We start from the raw sequence: 22,133 nt of genomic DNA, 5'->3' as shown, positions 1-22,133 counted from the left end.
ATTAAGAAACTTAGCGAGCTGACTAAAAGTAGAAGATCTAATGGTATTGAGGAACATGAAGCACAAAGGACAAGGTCATGAAAGAGTTCGGGGAAACTATGCCATGACCTATTACTTTAGTAGAGGCACCATCAACAAGGATAACAATAGAAGAATTTTGACCTTTTGATATTGAAGAAAACAAGTCTAACTTCCCAGTCAAATGGGAGGATGCACCAGAAATCGAATCAATAATCCATAGAGTAAATGAGGTAGTGATAAAAAGAGCAGAGTTACCTATGTGGGCTAAAGTGGTTGTAGAAATGGAGGCAGATGCAGACTAAAGTTGTTGGAGACGCTTAAGTATCTAATTATAATCATCTCCAGGATGTGCATCAAGCAAGGGCAGACTGAGTTATTGAATTGAGGGGTAAGGGGCTACAAGTAAGGCACAAACAATGAAAGAGGCTCTAGAAGCAGAAGTGTGATGTTACCAGAAGTAACTCTCAGAAGAAGTATCAGTAATGGCAGTATTGGCTGGCTAACTCATTAGCTTATTCCGATTGACGATGTTTAGCCCAACATGTATCAATAGTATGATTAGGCTAGCCACAATAAGTGCACCAGCGAGAGGACGTGCCAGTTTGTTGTCCAATTGTACCACGACCACTTGGTCAACAACCTCTCCCTGAAATAGTAGAACCCCATCCTCGGCCAACAATGAAGGCCGAACTATCATTAGGAGAAGGAGACGGAGAAGAGAACTTTGGAAGGAGTAACAAGACAATGAAGATGGGAGAAAATCTTATTGAGGGAAGGCACCTTCTCCCCAGTAAGAAGTTGACTTTTAACAGACTAGTAGTTAGAAATATGAGTTTATACACTCCTTATTTTATTTTATTTTTACAGAAATATGAGTAAATAACCTCTTTATCAATTCACGCTTTTTATGAAAACCTTGACTCTCGCCCCCCCTCAAATCTCTCCTCCATGATCAAATATTCCCATCACTCACAGTTTTGTTGTCTCCCTTGAAGAGTGAAACTCTCAACACTCTCACAGGGCTCTCGATTTCGTCACAAAAACCCTAGAATCTCACCTCTAAAATCTCTCCCCAATCCCTTGTGATTTTTCCCTCCACTTGCGCCTCTAAACGCCATGGCCGCAGTTTCTTTCTCTCGATACCCCATATCCCTGAACTCTCTGTTGCATAGGGGGTGTTCAACCTCTTTGATCTTCATCCTATCTTGACCACTATCGTCGCTGCAACCTTGGCTTACATAACTAAGAATCTTTGGCTGCCGCAAGTTCCATCCATCTTTGGGAAGCAAAGTCCTACAAGTCATCTCCTATTGTTTTATTTCATTTTCTTCATCCTTGTTTGGTCTGTAATAAGCCTCATCTGATAAAAAAAAAAAAAGTAATAATCCCTCATCCCTTGTATTCGTTTTAATGTTCCTGACTTACCAGCGATGTTGTTCTTGTCAAAGCCTAACCTCGCCAGTGGCTTAAGGCCCGAAGGTCAAGCCCTTGTCACCTACTTCATGCTCGGTAGCCCTTGGAACCATCTTCATTGACGGAGGAATAGCCTCCCACCTCCCATGAAATCCTAAGGTAGATAGACTTCCCCCAATGGTGTTCCAATCTTTTCCGGGACAAATCTCCCTATGGTTGTCTTCTTCTCCATGGGAGTTGTGGTCATTCCTTGGGACCCTAAGACTCTCTAGCCTTTTGTGATGCAACCTAATTTTGAGGGCTATGATCAGCCTTAAGTGGATCCCTAGATCAGATGGATGAATTTCATTCAAAGGTTATACAATTAAGACTTGGGTCAGTCATGTTAGCAAAAAATCAAGGTCAATCAAGGCTGGGTTGGGTTTAGGTGATCCCGGTGTAGGTACCATGGACCTTCTCTCTCCTCTATCATTCCGTCCCGATGCAAAAGGATGGAAAAGAAAAGTATCAAATCACGAATATGTAGCATGGCAATGATTCCTGCCCAAGGGTGAAGACGGAGATGGGTGGTACAGCTATGGAGCTTATGGGTTTTGGAGACTTGAGGGGTTCTCTAATCAGGGAGAAGAAATGGATCAGAAGAAGGGCGTTCGGTTGGGTTTTGGTAATTGCGGGAAGATGGGTAGAGGGCGAGATAGGAGAGTGGAGAAGATGGTTCGGGGATGTTGGTTCTGGTTAAGGAGGAGATGAAAGATTCGGTGGCTGGAAGTGGTTAGGTTAAGGGTTTCAGCAAATGAGAAGAAGGGAGAGAGCTGAGAGGTGAAGGAGCTGCAAGTTTTGGTTATGGAGAAAGGAAGGGAAGGAGAAGAGGGTTAGGTGGTTTCAGCCATAGGTAAGAGGAGAAGAAGAATGGGTTACAGATTCAGTCATGGAGAAGAAGGTGGGTTCAGCCAAGGAGAGGGGCGGCTGGGTGTTTTGGAGAAGAAGGGAAAGAGGGATAGAGATGGAGATTAGGTTTAGGGATAGGGATCCTAATCTAATGGACTAGATTAAAAGAACTAAAAAGCAAATCACTTGAACCAAAATTAAACCATAATCTACTTAATAAATCTAATTTTACTAAATTAAAATTGAACCATATTGGATCTAATTAAACCAATTAAAACAAATTAAAACTAATTGAACCAAAATAAATCATATTGAACCTAATTAAACCAAATTAAACCTAATTAACCCAGATTAAAACAAACTGAACCTAATTAAACCAATTAAAACCTAAATTGATTTAAACTAATTAACACTAATAATTACTAAATTCTCATTAGAAGAAGAAAATTACTTAGAAATCCGGCTTTAATCAAGAAACAAGGGGAGGTAACCCTTGTGCTTTAAGCCTCAAATTCGATCCAGACTGAATCTCGAGTTCAAGGAAGTATTAGCATGTTAAAACGTTTCGACTTGGAGAAAATTTGGTTTAAGAGGAGGTCAGCCAAAACCTTGATGAGGCCATCCTTTCTCCCATTGTTTCTAATTTTTCCTCCCCTTTGGGAAGAGGGAATGGGTTGTATTTACAGCCTTGGGATTTAAGACAATCCTCACTTATTTCCAATGTGAGACTAAAAAACTAGAGATGTTAGTCCAAAAAATGTGCTTTTGGACACGGGATGCTGGGCGCCACAGGGCACTCCTAGATCGCTTGAAATGGAATCTAAAACTCAGAATTTTGGGTAAACTTCCAAAGGCCAAATCTTTCAATTCGTTAGTCAAAATTCAACGTGTATTATGTCGTTGCAAAGCTCGTGTCAACCACTATTCAATAATATGAGACATGAGTTCGGTCTCGATTGGAAGCCCCATCATAAATGCGTGTAAAACAGAGACCCTTATCTACCGTAAAAGGGGGAATTGGGGGCCGATTCGCATCGTTCTCACATCAAATTGTAGTGTCTGGCACGAGGGGACAAGCAACAATAATCCCACGGCGTCAAACTCCACTTTTTGAAAACATTTTCTCCTAAAATCTTATAGGGGCAAAATGGTCATTTTCTACCCTAAGCTCAAAATTTCTCCAGGTCTATAACGTCCAATGTGTAATTCTTCATGTGTCATCATCATCGGGGGGGACAAAAGTGTCTACAGATTGCCCTTCTTCAACTAAAACCTGTGTAACAGTCGGGAGCATGTACTACCGACACTCGGCTTAAGGATAGTAGAGGTGCAAATGCAAATGCAAGACAAGTGATAAAACCAAAGATAGGAAATATCGATCGATAACACATACGAAATCAAGTAGTGTGTGGGTGCTACTATAATCAAAAACCTGCCGTAGTTGGTCAATACACAGGTGATGCCCAAACCATAGATGCACATGCAGTGAAAGTAAATGCAGTCAGTTGTCACTGGTATGAAGAACAGAGCAGACCATGACTACAAGTATGGAGTGAATTTACCTGGATCATAATGCTGAAAATTTGAGTTTCTAGCTGAATGGCTATTACCCTGAGAAATCCAGCGACGAGGTGATGATTATCCACCTTGGTAGTCGTGTACGACTATGAACCTTGGGATTCTCGGAAATGGTGTGCTGATAATCGGTTTTGCCAGCCATGTAAGACTATGAACCTTAGGATTCTCTGTGTTTTGTACTAATAATCCGTATTGGTAGTCATGCAAGACTATGAACCTTGGGATTCTCTGCAAATGATGTTGATAGTCCATATTGGCAGTCGTGCAAGACTATGAACCTTGGGATTCTTTGTTGCAGGTGAGTTCTCGCACAATGGTGCTGCAAGTGAGTTCTCGCACAATGGTGCTCAGTTCAGATCAACAACGGTGCTCAGCTGGGATCCTAAGAATTCTCAAAAAGTTGGTGTGGATAGTCCTCGTGCAGCGGTGCTTAGCTGGGATCAACAAGGTTCATAGTTTTGCACAACCACCAATATGGACAATCAACACCAAAACGCAAAGAATCCCAAGGTTCAGAGTCTTACACGACTGCCAAGAGGATTATCAACACACCCTTTCCGAGAATCCCAAGGTTCATAGTCGTACACGACTGCCAAGGTGGATAATCATCACCTCGTCGTTAGATTTCTCAGGGTAATAGCCATTAGGCTAGAAACTCAAATTTTTAGCATTATGATCCAGGTAAATTCACTCCATACTTGTAGTCATGGTCTGCTCGGTTCTTTATACCAGTGATAGTTAACTGCATTTACTTTTATTGCATGTGCATCTATGGTTTGGGCATTACCTGTGTATTGACCAACTACGGCAGGTTTTTTATCATAGTTGCACCCATAAACTACTTGATTTCGCATGTGTTATCAATCGATATTTCCTATCTCTGGTTTTATTGTTCGTCTTTGCATTTGCATGCACCTCTGCCATCCTTGAGCCGGATGTCGATAGTACATGCTCCCCATGAAAATAGTGTGATCTTTTCCTTGCCACTTAATTGTTACATAGGTCTTAGTCAAAGAAGGGCAATCTGTAGACACTTACTTTTGTCACCCCTCGACAACAATGACACAAAAAGAATTACACGTTGGACATTATAGACTTGGAGAAATTTTGAGCTTAAGGTAGAAAATGACAATTTTGCCCCTATATGCTTTTAAGAGAAAATGTTTTCTAAAAATGGAGCTTGACGTTGTGGATTAGTGTTGCTTGTCCCCTCATGCTAGACACTACACTTTGATGCGAGAACGATGCGAATAGGCCCATAAGTCCCCTTTTTATGGTATGATCAAAGTCCCTGCCTAACATGCGTTTATGACAAGGTCTCCAATAGAGACCGCACTCGTGTCTCACATCATTAAATAGTTCTCGACACGAGCTTTCCAATGATATATTACACGTCGAATTTTGACTAAAAGATTGAAAGATATGGCCTCTAGAAGTTGACCAAAAAATCCGAACTTAAAATCCATTTCAAGCAATCTGGGAGTGCCATGTGGTGCCTAACATCCCTTATCCAAAAGCACACCTTTTTGGACTAACATCTCTAGTTTTTCAGTCTCACATTGGAAACAAAAGAGGATTGCCTCAAATCCCAAGCCCATAAATACAACCCATTCCCTCTTCCAAAGGGGAGAAAAATTAAAATAATGGGAGAAAGGATGGTCCCATCAAGGTTTTGGCTGACCTCCTCCCCTTAAACCAAATTTTCTCCAAGTCGAACTGTTTTAACATGCTAATCCTTCCTTGAGAGGGAGATTCGGTCCCAATGGGTTCGGTTCAAATTTGAGGCTTAAAGCATAGGGGTTATCTCCCCTTGTTTTTTATTAAAGCCGGGTTTCTAGGTAATTTTCTTCTCCTAATGGTAATTTAGTAATTATTAATGTGTTAATTAGTTTATATAGATTTAGGTTTTAATTAGGTTCAATTTGTTTTAATCTGCTTAATTCGGTTAATTAGGTTAATTTGTTTTAAATGGTTTGATTAGGTTCAATATGATTAATTTTGGTTCAATTAGGTTTAATTTGTTTTAGTTGGTTTAATTAGATCCAATATGGTTCAATTTTAATTTGATTCAATTAGATTCATTAAGTTAATTATGGTTCAATTTTGGTTTAAGTGATTTGCTTTCTAGTTCTTTTAATCTGGTCCATTAGATTAGGATCCCTATCCCTAAACCTAATCCCCATCTCTATCCCTTTTTCCCTTCTCCAAAACACCCAGCCACCCCTCTCCTTGGCTGAACCACCTTCTTCTCCATGACTAAACCTGCAACCCATTCTCCTTTCCTCTTCCCTATGGCTGAAACCACCGAACCCTCTTCTCCTTCCCTTCCTTTCTCCATAAATCAAAACCTGTAGCTCCTTCACCTCTCAGCTCTCTCCCTTCTTCTCCTTTGCTGAAACCCTTAACCAAACCACTTCCAGCCACCGAATCTTTCATCTCCTCCTCCTTAACCAGAACCAACACCCCCGAACCATCTTCTTCACTCTCCTATCTCGCCCTCCACCCATCTTCCCACAATTACCGAACCCCTTCTTCTCATCCTTTTCTTCTCCCCAATTAGAAAACCCCCTGAAGCTCCATAGCTGTACCACCCATCTCCTTCTACCACCTCGGGCAGGGGGAATCATCACCACACTACATATTCACGATTGCATACTTTTCTTTTCCATCCCCACGTCAGGATGGAAACGCTAGAGAGCGAAGGTCCCTGGTACCAACACCCAGCAGGGCTGGGCCTGGACTAAGATATCTCAGCTCGACCTCAGGGCTGGGTTGGGCTTGGGCTGAGGTAAGAGGACTCAGGGTTGGGTTGGGGTTTAAAAAACCCGACCCAACCTGGCCCTATTTCACCCCTAGTAAGGCCCTTTGGCCAGACGCTTTTGATTGTTGAATAAAGTTGGGTTGCCTTTGGCAAGGGATCTGTGAGAAGCAGTGGAGGTGAGATACCCAAGACTTGCGATAGGTAATTCTTCCTTCTTCTTCCTTCTATACTCTGTTTTCCCTGCAATCCAACTGCTGGTCTGAATCTCTTACCAGCCAATACTGTTTGTGTTTGATTAATCTTGGATTTATTAGTTCAATCAATATTGTTCTCTTGATATTTATAGATCTATTATTGGGGTTGATATACAGCCAAAGAATCTGGTTTTTTCTAAACCCTGCGGATGCACTGTTTTAGAGATATTTTTCTGGACTGAATCGATCCTCACCTGTGTATGATATAACCATAAGATTAGGATCGAACTTTGGGGCATCAAAGGGTTCCCCAGGTGTGGTACTCGACCTGAGTATTGGGTGGATCTAACCTGTAGATCTGGCTCTATTCAATATCTCCTAAAATCTGCTATTTTGTGTTTCAGATTTGACGTCTGTTTACTTACTTCACATATTACCATCAGATTAGAATCTATTTTGGGGTTTTGATTGATCATACCAAGAATAAAATTCAGTCCGAATTTGGGGTCAATCCAATTCTTGCATTAGATTTAATTTCATTTTGATTGATTTCTGAAATTTCTTTTTCAAAACTGAAATTCGCTAGTTACTCTCAAACTATCCAACCATCCTCTTATCTGAGAAGATTGAATTTTTTATTGACTTGTTGACATTTGGCTGACTTTGAGTGATTTAACTGTGTTCTTGAGACCCTCATCCAAGATTGGGTGTATAGTTGATTGTTACAGGTCTGGTATTGCATTATGCTTTCTCGCAAATCATCCCAAACACCCTTTGCAATGGTGTGCACGTTTCGAGAACTCACTGAGATCTCAGGTTTTTCTCAGTTTTGTGAAGTCTCGAGAAGAGATGACATGCGATACAGAAAAACTATAAAAACTCGAGCAAATCTCAGGTTTTTTTTTTTTTTTTTTGGGAGGGTAGAAAAATAAAAACCATTGAGTTTAATAGTTGTAATCTAAATCTGAACTGTTCGATTGGAGGAATGATTGGGCTGTCAGAGTGACAAGCCCTCTTTATTTATAATAAGTGAAAGATGGGTACAAGTACTAATATGCCCCTATAGATAGAAATACCCTATACTCAAATTATACCATATTACAACACTCCCCCTCAAGTTGGTGCATAATCACGCATGCCCAACTTGCACACAATAGGATGAAACAACTTGCTAACTAATCCTTTAATGAAAACATCAGCGAGTTAATCACCCAATTTGACGAACAAAATACAAACCAACCCTTTATCCAACTTTCCCTTGATGAAGTGATGGTCAATTTCCACATGCTTGATGCGATCGTGCTGAACCGGAGTGTGAGCAATGCTAATGGCGGATTTGCTGTCACAATATAACAGCGTCACAATATAACAGCGTAGGCAAGGGAGTAGGAAAGTCCAAATCTTTTATGAGACTTTGGAGCCACATCAGCTCACAAATACCATGGGACATGGCATGAAACTCTTTATTGCTGGTTTGAACCCTATAAGATCTGCCATCGATAGTCACTTCTGAAATTCGGTTTTAAGGAATCCTATTCTTAGTAGGATGCCCCCTAACTCCAGATCAGACCATTGGATCACACTCAGCCTTTGAGGAGTTATTCTTGGCCATACTTCAGACCTCCAACCAGAATTTCACACTCATATAAGTTTTTGGTTCCTAGTTATGCAATCTGGTTTCTAAATCTGTAACTCCGATTATGGTTTCATTGGATTTCTGGACCCAGTCACCTTAGGCTTCTAGAAACCCATCATGTGGTCTCATAGCTTTGGCTAGCAATAAGCCAAGGCCTTCTAATATGGTCAGTCTGATAGAACTATCAACCGATTGGCTGAAAGTTTCCAAAAGATATCTGACAACAATAAATAGAAATCGGAGAGACTAGCTGCCATAGAACAACATTCTGATGGTTCTAATCAATCCCCCTCATGTGATATTTCTGAAAATCCTAAAACAGAGGAAGAATTGCCTGCAAATTCAAATGACAATAATACCATGAGAGCTCAAAGAGGAACCCCGATAGTTCCTACGAACCAACACTCCTTTAAGGACACTTTACGCACCTTTGTAGAAAATGATTTTAATAGCATTGGTATTACTACAAAGAATGTGAAGCCAAAAGTTTCTTACTTTGCTGGACAAATGAACCCACGGCTGTTCCTTACAACCGAAACTTAAAATATCTATTTCCTTTTACAGTTTTCCACCAAAGTTTACAGAAGAAATAATACATATTACATTAAAAACATCTACAAACTATAAAATAGGCCTACCAATGTCAAATATAAAAATACTGAGAAATTCTAGTTGTTGCTAGGTTTTAGTGTGTCTATTTCAATCTTTTGTATTACTCCCATCCTTCCTAGAATGAACATCCCCTTCGAGCAAACCCAAACTTTAAGGGTGAGTGGATAACACATTAACCCCCTACATTCCAGTATGTACTTCCATTAATTGCTCTTCATATTAGGTGATAGAGACAATAAGATAGAATGCAATAGGGAATTTCGTAAACTTCTTAACAATTTTAAACAGCCAAAATGGGAATGACAGTATTTGGTTATTTAAAAAAAAAAAAACAGATGAGTTGTTTTTTCCATGGCTTGGTAAAAAAAACTCTCTACATAGACCAAAATGATGAACCATTTACATGTTCAGAGTAACATTTAGGATTGGGACCAACATGATTGGAACCTTGTGAAAAATGCCAAAAAAAAAAAAAACCGACGGAAATATTGTAATTAATTGTATTCTGGTAGGATTCTAGTTCAAAAGTAACAGTACAGCAGGCAGTTTGAGGATCATAAAGTAGCTGTAAGACCGATTATGAATACCTTTCCATCAGATTGATAAGCTCATGATCCCTCGGCTTCATTCCCCATTTGGTGTCTATAAGAAGGCATACTCGCTTAAGACCAACCCGTGTAGAAACATACTCCTTCACCTACATAATTGAGAAGTTCCCAAAATCAAAAAAATATAAGAATTAGCTTGGTATAGCCATCAAATATCAATGCGACTTTGCAGGGTGGGGGGGTGGGGGAGGAGACAGATGTACAACTCTATGGCCATGTAAGAAATAAAGCAGCAATATCATATTGAAGGAGTTCAAAACAATGGAAGCATATCCACAGAACAACAACAACAACAAACTCAGCCTTATCCCAACTTAATGGGGTCAGCTACATGGATCCATGCAAAAGAAAGTAGGGAACGCTGAGGTCCAAACAAAAAAGGGGGAATGAGGAGATGAAGAGATGAGAAATGAAAAAGGAAAAACAAAAAATGGAAGTAAGAGGAAAGAGGCACAACCTAGCAAATCAGGAGAATCTTAGCTAAATCGGGCGGAATTTCAGCTAAATGGGGGACATGGATCCTTGCCCTCCAATAGGCCCTATCCAAGGTCATACTTGGGACAAGACCTAGACTATGCATGTCATTAGTCACAACTTCTCCTATGGTCATTTGAGGCCTGCCCCCAGCTCTTTTATCTCTTTCAATCGGAATCATATCACTCCTCCTTAGCCAGTATACAAAAAAATCCTATACTACACAAAACGAATTTCAAGAATTTTTTATTGAATATTGAGATTCCGCATCAATAAGCAGAAAGAAAGCAAGAAAAGAATTATGTGCTTTTTGATGGAATAGAATAACCCAGTTGAAGCGTAATAATCATATGTCTGCAACGCATTGTATGTCCCATAATAAGTCACATTCTTCTACCCTTTATCGGGGTCGATGACTTTTCTAGCTCTTACCTTGCACCAAAAGAGTTGACCGATGCTTTATTTTATCCCTGTTGTATGTATTTTTTAGAGTTTATTACTATTCCATTCGAATTTCAAATTTTGAATTAGATGTACTCTATCTTAGAGTTTATCAATTAATAGATGTTAGAATTTTCTTTAATTTTCTTTAATTAAGTAATTTAAGCTTTTCTAACTAGGGCATCCCCAATCCTTTGTTGAACAAGATCATACCACCTCAAATGCCTTTCTCGGAGTTTGTCATTGAACATGACCATATCCACAGAACATCTTTTAAATTAAAAGGGAGAAGAGCAAAGAGAGAGAGAGAGAAGCTGTGAAGGAAGCTACTCAATCAACTCAAACTCAGAAAAGCTTATCTCAAACACTCAGGATCGGCTATGTGAATCTCCCTTTTATCATTTTAGAGCCTTTAACTATATCACATCTATCCTACCAAATGGTGCAGTATTGATGGTGCAGCACAGCATAAATAAAGGTTCAATTTTCATCCTTTGTGATGCAGATCCGGGTTACAAAATCGAAATCGGATCACTTATGGGGCCCTCCAAAATTGTAACAACAAATATCAAGAATAATGGCAATTCTGTAAATAACTTGAAGTTTCTACAAGGAGTGGCAGACTTGTAAATAAACAGAATATGTAAGGGCCTAGATGGTTAGCTACGGGAAGGACACAAAGGTGATTAGTATTTATTTGGTAGGTTAAACTAGGAAGCAAATTAAGATTATGGGACATGAGGGAATAAAAGATATAAAAGGGGGTATAATGGGAAATAGAAATTAGGATTAAAACATCAACTCACTATAGAAGTACTTCCTTGGGACCAAAACAGGGCAGATGAATGGGAAGAGTTTCAGTTCGAGAGAGCTTCTTCCCTAGGCCTCAGTTTGGCCTGAAACTTCAAACGAAGGGTCGCAGCAGAAGGTCTTGAATCCAGCACCAGAAGATCTTGACAGCCCAGATCTGAAGTATTTTGAGCCTGCAACTAGGTCTGGCGGTTGCAAAGCTCAGATCTGGATCTGATTTTGATTTCTCACCAGCAAAGCCAAGCTTTGGAGAAGCTCTTCTAGGGTTTGCGTTGCCTAGGAGGTAGCAACCTTTGCCCACAATCTCTGGTTCAACCAATTGGAAGTAAACCTTCAGCCAAGCTTTCTTAAACCTCATATCTCAGTCCAGAACAGGGTATCTACAGCAGGTAGGGAAGAAAGAAAGAATAACAAGAGGGGAAAAGAAAGAAGGCTTAAGGGATTGAAAAGAGAAGAAAGAGAACAGAAGGAGAGAGCTACGCAAGCCAGCCATGGTTCCGCACCAAGCTATTCAATCAATTTTTCCATTCCACAACTAACAAACTCCATCATCTTACATGGCTACTTAAAGGGGGAAAAACAGCAAGTAATGGAAACTAATTTAAAATAGAAAGTAATCTAAATTAGAAACTAAAATCTACTCAAATAAAACTTGAATCCCAAGCTAACTCTGAAAAGAAAGAAATAAAATCATTCCCAATTAACTCAGTTGTCCAACCGCATCACTTTGTTTGATGTTCATAGGGCTCAGACATGTGAAGGTCCAAACCACCGAAACCAAGGGATCAGTTCTTAAGACAACCAAAATGAAAATTTAAGAAGATCCACCCCCAATGAATGATTCTAAGTTTGGCATGGTCATCATCCATTTAAAATATAATACATAAAAAATCATTGTATTTCCACCAAATAAAAACAACTCCGATCCAACTCACAAGCCATACTTCAAAATCCTAAAATGCTCCTCTAATCCGTCAATAATGCCGTGGGAAATCAAAACTTTCTTCCGGCCTATACTAGTCAAGGTTACTCATATCATTGTCTTCATAAGCTTGTGGGACTTCTAGGAAGGCCACAGAAAAACCTATCCAACCTCATGAATTATGTCTAATGCATAAAAAATTCTACCAGAAAAGTAAGGATGCTTCAGTTATCAATTGGATTGATGCAGGTGCAAAACCTTGGAACGATCCAAACCCATTTGGGTATCCAGACAGAGATGAACCGGGTTCATATCTTAGTATTTGGTCTAGTAGGATTTTAGGAAGTTCTATTTATTAGGGAAAATATTATGTAATCTTTTATTTTAAGTAGTATATGTAGGAAAGTAACTTGGAAGTTTCCTAGTTGATGTGTTTCTATTTCTGTTCTAGATTTCCATAAAGGGGTTTCTCCTTTTCTCATGCATTTCTCTTTTCATCTTTTTTTCATCTCTTCCCACCCTCCCCCCCTTTTTCTCTGTTTTAGAATCCAGTTTTCCTTACTTTTTATGTTTGGATCCATGTAGCAGACCTCATTTAGTTGGGATAAGGCTTAGTTTTTTGTTGTTGCTGTTGTTGTTGTTGTTGTATGTATGCTGGTACCGATTACAAAAAAAGATTTGAAGAATGAATTGAGTTTGATTTGAGTGTGTGCCTGCGTGGCTTGGGTGTGCGATTCTCACCCCCCCCCCAACCTCACCTTTTCTTCTTGTGCGACTCCCCCTCTCCCTGCAAGGCTGCAACTCTGAGTTTTCTCATGGATTTTTCCCTTCTCCTAACCGGGCCTCTACCATGGATACTCTAAAGTTTGAAGGAGATGAAATCTCACAAGCTCAGCATGTTTGAATAACAGGTAACATCAACCAGAAAGTAAAACAAATTTCCTCATGTGTACTCACAAGCTCCTCCCAGGCATCCTTAACTTCTTCTTTTGCATAAGCAAAACCATATCCTGGTAAATCCACCAAGCAGAGCTTTTTTCCTAGCTCGAAGAAATTAATGGTCTGCAGAAGCATCATCAGTAATTAAACAGAAGTCCCATAAACTCTGAGATTTCAGTTTGTCAACACTTTTTTTAGGAAGGGGGGAGGGGGGGATGGTCAAATCAACACATACCTGAGTAAGCCCAGGTTTATCTGATGTCCTTACTACACCCCACTGTCTTGTAAGGGCATTAAGCAAAGATGATTTCCCAACATTCGACCTTCCTGGTAAGAGCAAGCTAATTTGTCAAACCTTTTCCATCATCCAATTCCCCCCCCCCCAAAAAAAAAAAAAACCTAATGTAAAAAACTACATTTATGATCTGAAACCAAGAATAAAAGATGAACAAAATAGCAGTCATTCTCCACTTCTCCTAACATCATCAGATATATGCTTCCACATTTTGTCAGCTGATAAAATCCCTCACCCCTACCCCAGATTTCTCCCGAATTCCATGTGAAAAATCTGAAGAAAAGCATCACTGATATATTCACAGAAAATCCTTGCCAAGATATATGCTGCTGATTGTGTGATAGGAGAATTAGGTGAATAAGTAAAAGAAAACAATGGGCATTCAAATTTGAGCAGTTAGTTTCTAGATAATGGGAAAACTGCATTCACAAGATGCAGTGAACTAAACGAGAAGATTGTTAGCACACCAATAATGAATATGTAAAATACATACCTGCAAATGCTATCTCAGGAAGCTCAGCAGGAGGAAAAGATGAGGAAACCTTTGCAGCAGCAAAATAAGTCAATTTATTCCTAAATACCTGTGAAACACATGAATTAATCAAGATATGTATCATTAATAGAACAAGAGAAATAAAATCTCAGAAAAGCTAAAGATGACATAAGATTTTTCTCTTATGGTTACTAATTCTGAACTCCAGTTTCAGCAAGTTACTATCTTAATAATTTCCTAATATGCTCAAATCTGATCGTTGGATCTGGTTCAAATTTTAAGGGTTTATTCTCCTTCCCTATGAACTAGCTTGTGGCAGCCAAGTGTTCATAGCGACGCTGCTTTTTGCAACGCACATGAGTTGCAATTGGTTTGTTTGTACTGGTGTGCTTTTATGCTGGTGCATTGAACCACTATTTACAGATACCTCTGGCTCGAGTTGTGGGTTTCTTTTCTAGTTCTCAATGCGGAGGTGTGTTGCGTATCTAGTTTTCAATGCGGAGTTGTGTGTTGACTAGATACTTTTCAATGTGGAGTTGTGTGTTCGAGTTGTTACTTTCGTGCTTAGCAGGGCTGTCAAGAATTCGTTATCTCATTCCTCCTTTCATAAAAGAAGGTTGGGTGATGGATTGTCTTGATGCTGGACGTAATGCATGTCGGACACTTTGGCTTGATCGATCTATATGGTACGTCGGATACCTTATTATGCTGTCGTTATAAGCCTGTGGCTGATTTGTAGTGATATGTCAGGTTGACAGCCAGAACATACTATAATTAGCTATAACCCATCAATCTTTTTGCATGGATCCGTGCACCCGTCCTTGCTTGGAATCTCCATGTAGCCGACCCCATTAAGTTGGGATAAGGTTTTGGATGTTGTTGTTGTTTGATTCTCCTTCCCTGTTAACCCACACGGCCAGAATTCTGTCCACATCAAAATTGTCTTTTCTCTGGTTAATTAAATCTCAGTTGCTGGTTTTGGTTCCTACTTCCTACGATTCTAGACTACATGAATCTAACCCTAATCCTTAGGTGATTAGCATTATGCATGAGAGGCTCTAGTCATATAAACATATTCATATCTTTGATGTAGAACAAGCGTGTAAGAGAAGGGGCCATCTGTTTCAATCAAACCAAGTCCAATGTTGGACCGGCCAGCCCCAAGCTGCCTCAATCAAACCAGCCTTCCGGAAGCCAGCTGTAGAGGCCAAGCATCCCTCTGCCAATTTCAGTTTGAGTGCTGTTTTGTCTTTTCATGTGGAGGGGAAGTAGGGGAAGTAGATAGCAGCCAGAAGGCTCAAACTCGAGACCTCCTGGTGAATGTGGGCTTTTTGCGCACCACAGCTCACCAGCTGCGCTTAGTAGTTGTTGTTTGTTGTTATTCATGAGTCTTAATCAGCAAGCAATAGGAAATCCAAGGAAAAGGTTCTAGAAGATCTAAAACCCTTGCAACTGATCTCAGCATTGGGCTGTTATGTCTTATTATGAAAATACAGCTGGAGGAAGAAAAAGGAAAGCTACTGTTCACAAGTAACCGTTCACGTGAACAGTAAGCAGCCCACTATCTTCATGGATTTGTCACCTTTTTGGTGTTTAGAGTCTTTTGTTAGACAAGTAATTAGTTTAGGCTATCAGTTAGTTTCTACTTTTACATTTGCTTGGTTAACAAGTAGTTTGTTGTTAGGAAAGTCTACGTTAGTTTCCATTCTTATGTTAGTTTCCTATTTCAATTACTTTCTAATTATAAGCTGAACTCACTACTTAATAAGGAGCTGTTGTAATCAATTTGAGAAGTTAATGAATATTTGTTTATGAAAAGATGGCTTGTATTGTTTTCCCGTGGGATGCAGTTGGGTGAGATGCCTAAAACCTATTCTCCTTCTTCTTCCCCCTTCTCAACCTCTCCATCGATTTCTCTTTTCCTCTTTTCTTCTTTTCTTCTTTTCTTTCCCCTGTGAGAGAGTGATTTGAGAGTGTTTAAAACTTGTTTTGAAGACCCAAAGATCATCCTAGAGATCAGTTAAATCACAACTAGAATCAAGGATTGAATTCAGCCTCCTACCCAAGTTTACTTTTCTTGGTCGAACACTGGAACTCCCAGATCTGAAGGTAATTCTTCCATCCCTTTTGAGTGTTTATTCTACCTCCTCAAAGGGACACTCAATCAAGACTTGAGGTCCTTTGGAGGCCAGGTGTGTCTGCAGCAGTTTTTCTCTGATTCGAGTTCTCGAAACCCTACTTCCTCCAATCTATGGAATCTGTGATCGTGATTGGTTTCATACCTACATGGTGGTTCAAGCCAAATTTGGAGGGTAGTTTGGGGATCTTATTGGCCACTTTCTACCAAATTTCAGATCCATCTGAGCTACGGTTAGTGAGTTCTCAACTTTCTCCTATTTCAGACCAGATTTTCAGATCCTGCCTGGGATTAGGTCCTTTGTGATCTAGTCTTACATCAATCTTCCATCATCCAATCATCCCTAACCTCTTCTTTTTCTAAATCAATCCATGTGATATCAAGTAAGTACCAGCATATTCTTTCAGTTGATATGTTCGATGGTTGTTTGAAGTCTATATTGCTGCAGTTTAAACATCACAGCTTGTTGAGCAGTTCACTGCTGTTGGGACTTGGGTGATTGTTTGGGAGCCAAAGCCACTCTTTAGAAGGGAATGTCAGACCCTGGTGGCAGGATAACCTCTTGGAGGTCTAAAAGCCCCTGCAACACCCATTCTATTGCTATTATGTTGAATCCTTGATCTGTGATATTCAGCCATTAACTTGGGCTGATAACCAGTTCTTTGGATCTCTACATTGAAGGGGAAGATCAGCAAGGGTTGTATGCCGCTCTGCTCTAAAATATATGGGGTTTTGGTGAACTTACTAATTCTGAAATTCTACTTACTGCTGGTTTTGACCCTTTACTATTCTGCCTGTGGGGAGGATTCTGAAACATGCTGCTAAGGTGAGCTAGGATCCATTATAATGCTACCCCTTTATTAAATGTACTACTATGCTAACCTCATCGTCCAAAAAAAAAAGGTACAAATCAAAGCCACCAATTAAATATTAATATCTACACCAAATATCGATTCCCAATTCCATGATAGTTAATTCAAGAATACATAGTTGAGCATAAATTTGTTTCAAGAATTGAAACCACAGTATTTTAGTCCAACTTGTACATCAGAAATCTGAACTGAAACTTCCAATAATATTGAATTTTCATTAAATGTCAAGAATTTTGCAGGAAAACTCTCACAAAGCACAAAAAACCCGAAGTGGCAAATTCATCAGACAAGAAATTATCAAAGTGACAACAAGAATAGCATGTGGAAAACAGTTTAACAGGTTGTCCAAAAGAAGAAATAACAGCATCTCCCCAGGCCTTCTGTTTGAGTACGCATTATCACAATTATACAAGTATACAGAGGGGGCATAGTTGCAAGACATACTCCTTCTAATTTCACGTTTACCTTTTTCTTTTCAGGGATTTTTCATGCTTAGTTTCTACTTATGCTCATTCCCCTGTCAACTTGGACGATCATGCCCAGATTTGGAAGCAATCAGATCCCCATATTTAAGTAAGCACTGGCATCTGGGGAAGTTACAAGATATTGCTTCCTGACTGGGCGTTATAAGTAAAGAACAAAAGTCGAAATCTTTTCCAAAAATAATATCACTTAAATCTCTTAATTAAATATGAAATAAAATGCAATAACATTCGAAAGAATGAGAGAACAAGAATAGCTCACATGATTTACCAAGATAACAGAGCAGGAAAGAACTTTTAACTCCATTCTATAAATAACTCAAATCAATGAAGAAAATAAATTATGAATTCTGCATTACAAACATAAAAGGTAAAAACATACAGATTCTTCAATCCGTTCCCTTTCCGAACTTGTTGAGAAAGGGACATTGTCTAGAGGGGCAGAGAGCTCGATGTTGTAGCCTGACCTCCGCAATTCAATCAAACGCCTCCGACCCAATAACTGTCAGCAACTCTACTTAGTGTCAGCATAAAAACAAAGCAAAGAGAGATGGAAAGTACAGATTACAAGGCCTTGCTAAGTTAAAAATACATTATCTTCCACAAAGGAAAGGATGGAGGGGCTAGGTTGTATTGCACGAAACTGTGCATTTTTGGAGAGTTCAGTCTTTTCCTCTGGATCTGATTTCTTTTTCACAATACTCTCTGGAAAGCATGAAAAAATTTATCTGTAAGGAATGAAAATAAGATTTTTTTACTCACTATATATATATATATATATATAAAATACATAGAGAAAGAACTACATCCAAGTACGTGTGATCAGCAACATAGTCACAAAAGGTCACAAAGGAAAAACACACAGAACTGAGACAGCCATAATATCCGGATGAAAGCATATATAAGGTTAATAAGTTTCTCTTTTAAAATTAAATAAAATAAAAAAAGAGCAGAGGTTAAAGCATATATTAAGAACTCATCAATAGAAAAGGACACCAAGCTAGGAAATATCTACAATAAAGAAATACATGAAGATCGAGAGACCAAAGATTTGAAAATACTGACCATTGACAGAAATGCCATCATCTAGTCGCTTATTTGAGATATCATGTGGATCTATTCTAATTACTCGCTTTTTTTTCTTGAATGGCCTCTCAGTTTCCACAGATTCATCATCCAAATCTTTTTTGTCACGCATAATCTTCTTGGTAGTTTTATCAAGAGCTTGACGCCTGTTCTGCCTCTGGTTCACATGCATAGTTGAGTCATATTTGCCTTTTGCATGCATTTTCTGTGACCCATTCTCACCTTCATCCAGATTGGTAGATACCTGCCTACCTTCAGCCTTTCCTTTCATCTTCAACTTACCATCAGACACTCCAGAACTTCCCTTTCTGTTTTCAGTGCTACCAGAATAATGTTTCATATCAAGACAGTCACCATCCTTTGACAACCGACCAGCTCTACTTTCTCTTCTTCCATCAGAGACTCCAGTACTTCTCTTTCTGTTTTCAGTGCTACCAGAATAATGTTTCACATCAAGACTGCCACGGTCCTTTGAAAACCGACCAGCTTTACTTTCTCTTCTTCCATCAGACACTCCAGTCCTTCTCTTTCTGTTTTCAGTGCTACCAGAATAATGTTTCATATCAAGACTGTCACCGTCCTTTGGCAACCGAACAGCCCTACTTTCTCTTCTTCCATCAACGACCTTATCGTTGTAAGACTTTTGTCTCATGGCAGAAGAAACCCCTCCACTGAATGTCCCTTCTGTATTTCTTTTCCCTTTAGATGAAAAGTCATTTTTTTGTAAATACTCTCCCTCCCTATGCATAGATTTTCTATTTGGTACCTCATTATTACGCAAAACTCCTTCCTGTCTAGCATCTTGATCTGCATAGATTCTTTTTCTTTTACGGTCCGAACTTGCTTGCCCAAGTTGCTGTTTTTCATCAATCTTTTCCTTGTAACGTTCCTGGCCTAAATGACGTCTTCTATCTTTTACCCCAGTTCCAGAACTCTTCCTTCCTCCATTCTTCTCCTTGAGCAATACAGATTCATCCATCTTATAGTTCATACTGGGTCCCTCTATTTCTGTTTCACTTGGCTTCTTCCTTCTACCCTCTGATTTAAAACCATTTTTAGAAGCTTTTGCTTTTGCAAATTCAAGTTTCACTTTTTTATTGAGTTTGTACCCTGAGCCCGCCACCTCATTCATTCTCTAAAACTGTTCAACAACAACAAAATCCTAACTACTACTCATCATCCTTCACGCAATGATTATAACTCCCCTGGAAGCCCTCATTCAGGAAATCTGGTAACAAACAAAACCAAAGCATAACACAAGAAGACCATCAAGTTAGACATGAATGAAGACAAGAATCAAACGCACAGAAGCTACTTTGATTGAACATTTCACTAAAATATTCTGTTCTGAAAATCTCTAAGTAGCCCTGAATGTGAATTGGGGGGGAAACAGATACAGAGTACCACTTTTCAGGAACATTAGTGTATAAAATACAGAAAATAGTTTGGAACCCTTAAGGCAATAAGAATGCAAACTCGCAGCAATGACATCAAACAGAAAAATGAAGGAAATCCCTAAATTTTAATCTATTAGAGTATTGAAGAAAATCCATTAGAAAATTCCAGTTTGTAGCGTCAAGAAGATCAAATGCAGGAGGTGAAGTTCCAACTCCAATACCTGACTCAGTTCTGTACTAGTGATAGTTACGAGCCGCTTCTCGCTCGACGCTATGAGTTCCAGTTTCCACAGTTTCAGTCGATGATGACCTTTGCTTTGGTTTTATAATGTGCCCTAATGTCTAGGCAGCTGACCGTTACTCTTGTATTGGTTGAATCAAAAACAATGGAACATTTATAACATTTGAGGGCTGATAACGTTTCTTGAAACGTGTTTCTACTGTTTTTGGACAGAAACAGAACAAAAAACGTTTGATAAAACTGTTTTGTTTCACTTATTTTCATAAATAGAAATAGAAATTTATACTTATTTATGATTCAAGAAACGACCCAGGCGAAACAAGTTCAACAACTTGTTTTGCCGTTTCTGGAAACGACTTGTGACCATTTTTTCACTGGTTATTATCGACTTCTAAAAACATGACTTATCAAACTCCTTCAATTCCGTTTCTAGAAATAGAAACGGAAATTTATATTTCTGCTGTTTCTTGAAACGGAAATTTATGTTTCTGCCATTTCTTGAAACGGAAATTTATGTTTCTGTTGTTTCTTGAAACAGAAACGGCAGAAACGTTATCAAACGGGCCCTTGGTGTCGGTCGAACCTGTAGCCCATGAGTAGCGCATCCTGCAGACTTTCAGATAAGGTGAAGATTGGAGAAAAGGGCTCTTACCAAGGTTTTAAAAACAGGAATCGGTGCCCGAATCATACCATGCCAATTTTGATTCCGATTCAGATCAGATCGGAATGGTCCCAAGAACCCTAGAATCGGCCATTTGATCTGAAAACCCTCCGTTTCAAGGGGAATCTTGGTATGAATATTCCGATTTGAAATGGTAGAAATTAGGATCAATCTTAGCCGATTCTTAATCCGATTCATTGATTTTTGAAACATTGGTCCTTACTTCCTCTCAACATTGGTCCTTACTTCCTCTCATGCCCAGTTTGTGAGAACTTTTCTAGCTTGCCCTCTATATATGTATAGGGCAAGTGTTTTCTGTATAGGAGCACCTCTTGCGCCTGACATAAGGGCACATGGTGGTCATTTTTGCATCTCCTGTGATGTGGCGCATGGGAGTGAGGGTCGTGGTCGGAGAAATGGACTATGCCTCCCCCCGTCCTCCCTCCTCTCTCTTTCTTCACTTTCTTGTGAGGGGAGGGGTTCGTGTCGTGGTGTGCTTTGCTAGCGGGCCCCACTTCGCAAGAGTGTGAAATTCGTTATTCGAGATGGAGATTTAATAATGATCCAATTCAGGGATCGGGATCATACAAATGGGGTTTAGAGTTGCCACCTAGGGTTTTGGGCCAAGGACCCGGGGGTGGGCCCAATTCCTGAGAAAATGGCCCAAAATTTGGTCTGGTCTAGAGATTTAGGGTAAGTGTTAGGTTACAAAATTGGGAAGGTGTTAAGCACCCAATTTGCCCGGTTCAACAGGTCTTCTTGCTAGATGCTTGAGAACGAACATTTTCTACAATTATTACTATTCCACATGTATGGCTAAGTTATCACACATATATACATTAATTGAATTCAAACTACTATATACACTAGAACAAGGCATGTATAAAGTCTACAGTATAACGAGGTGATTAAGAAATTATACCTAAACTTAACCTCTGTTTTGGGTCAATAGGGGTGGGCCCCTGACTAGTACTGGTTCGGACTGTCTTTCGTGTTCTCTTGGGTTAAGGGAAGATGGTCTTGACCTCCAACTTCCTTTCTTGAGAGATGCTGATTGCGATGGTATTCGGACAAAGTTCCAGCTAGGAACGATCGCTTTTGAATTTGGATTCGGACATAGCTTCAGCTAGGGAAGACTATTTTTGGATTTGGATTCGGACAGAGCTTCGGCT

At 39.5% G+C, this 22,133-nt stretch overlaps 1 protein-coding gene across 7 annotated transcripts in view; it reads right to left on the bottom strand.

Annotated features, from left to right (window-relative positions):
- LOC122079979 (myb-like protein X) overlaps positions 1–20,460 on the bottom strand; it is a 34,772-nt gene extending 14,312 nt beyond the window's left edge. For all 7 annotated transcript variants that reach the window (XR_006140581.1, XR_006140579.1, XM_042646819.1 and 4 more), the window contains exons 1-8: positions 20,281–20,460; positions 18,642–19,890; positions 18,169–18,281; positions 17,959–18,078; positions 14,086–14,173; positions 13,533–13,624; positions 13,316–13,420; positions 9,691–9,800 (exon numbers count right to left, since the gene is read on the bottom strand). Coding sequence is in view for 5 of the 7 variants with exons in the window: in XM_042646819.1 (XP_042502753.1) it covers positions 9,691–9,800; positions 13,316–13,420; positions 13,533–13,624; positions 14,086–14,173; positions 17,959–18,078; positions 18,169–18,281; positions 18,642–19,794 (1,781 nt within the window). In the remaining 2 variants the exon portion in view is untranslated. The remainder of the gene's footprint in view (positions 1–9,690; positions 9,801–13,315; positions 13,421–13,532; positions 13,625–14,085; positions 14,174–17,958; positions 18,079–18,168; positions 18,282–18,641; positions 19,891–20,280) is intronic.
- Between the last annotated feature and the right edge of the window lie 1,673 nt (positions 20,461–22,133).

This window comes from Macadamia integrifolia, chromosome 1, assembly GCF_013358625.1.
Source record: "Macadamia integrifolia cultivar HAES 741 chromosome 1, SCU_Mint_v3, whole genome shotgun sequence".
Taxonomy (NCBI): Eukaryota; Viridiplantae; Streptophyta; class Magnoliopsida; order Proteales; family Proteaceae; genus Macadamia; species Macadamia integrifolia.
Note: the sequence above shows the minus strand (reverse complement) of the source record. Positions and strands in the feature narration are given on the sequence as shown.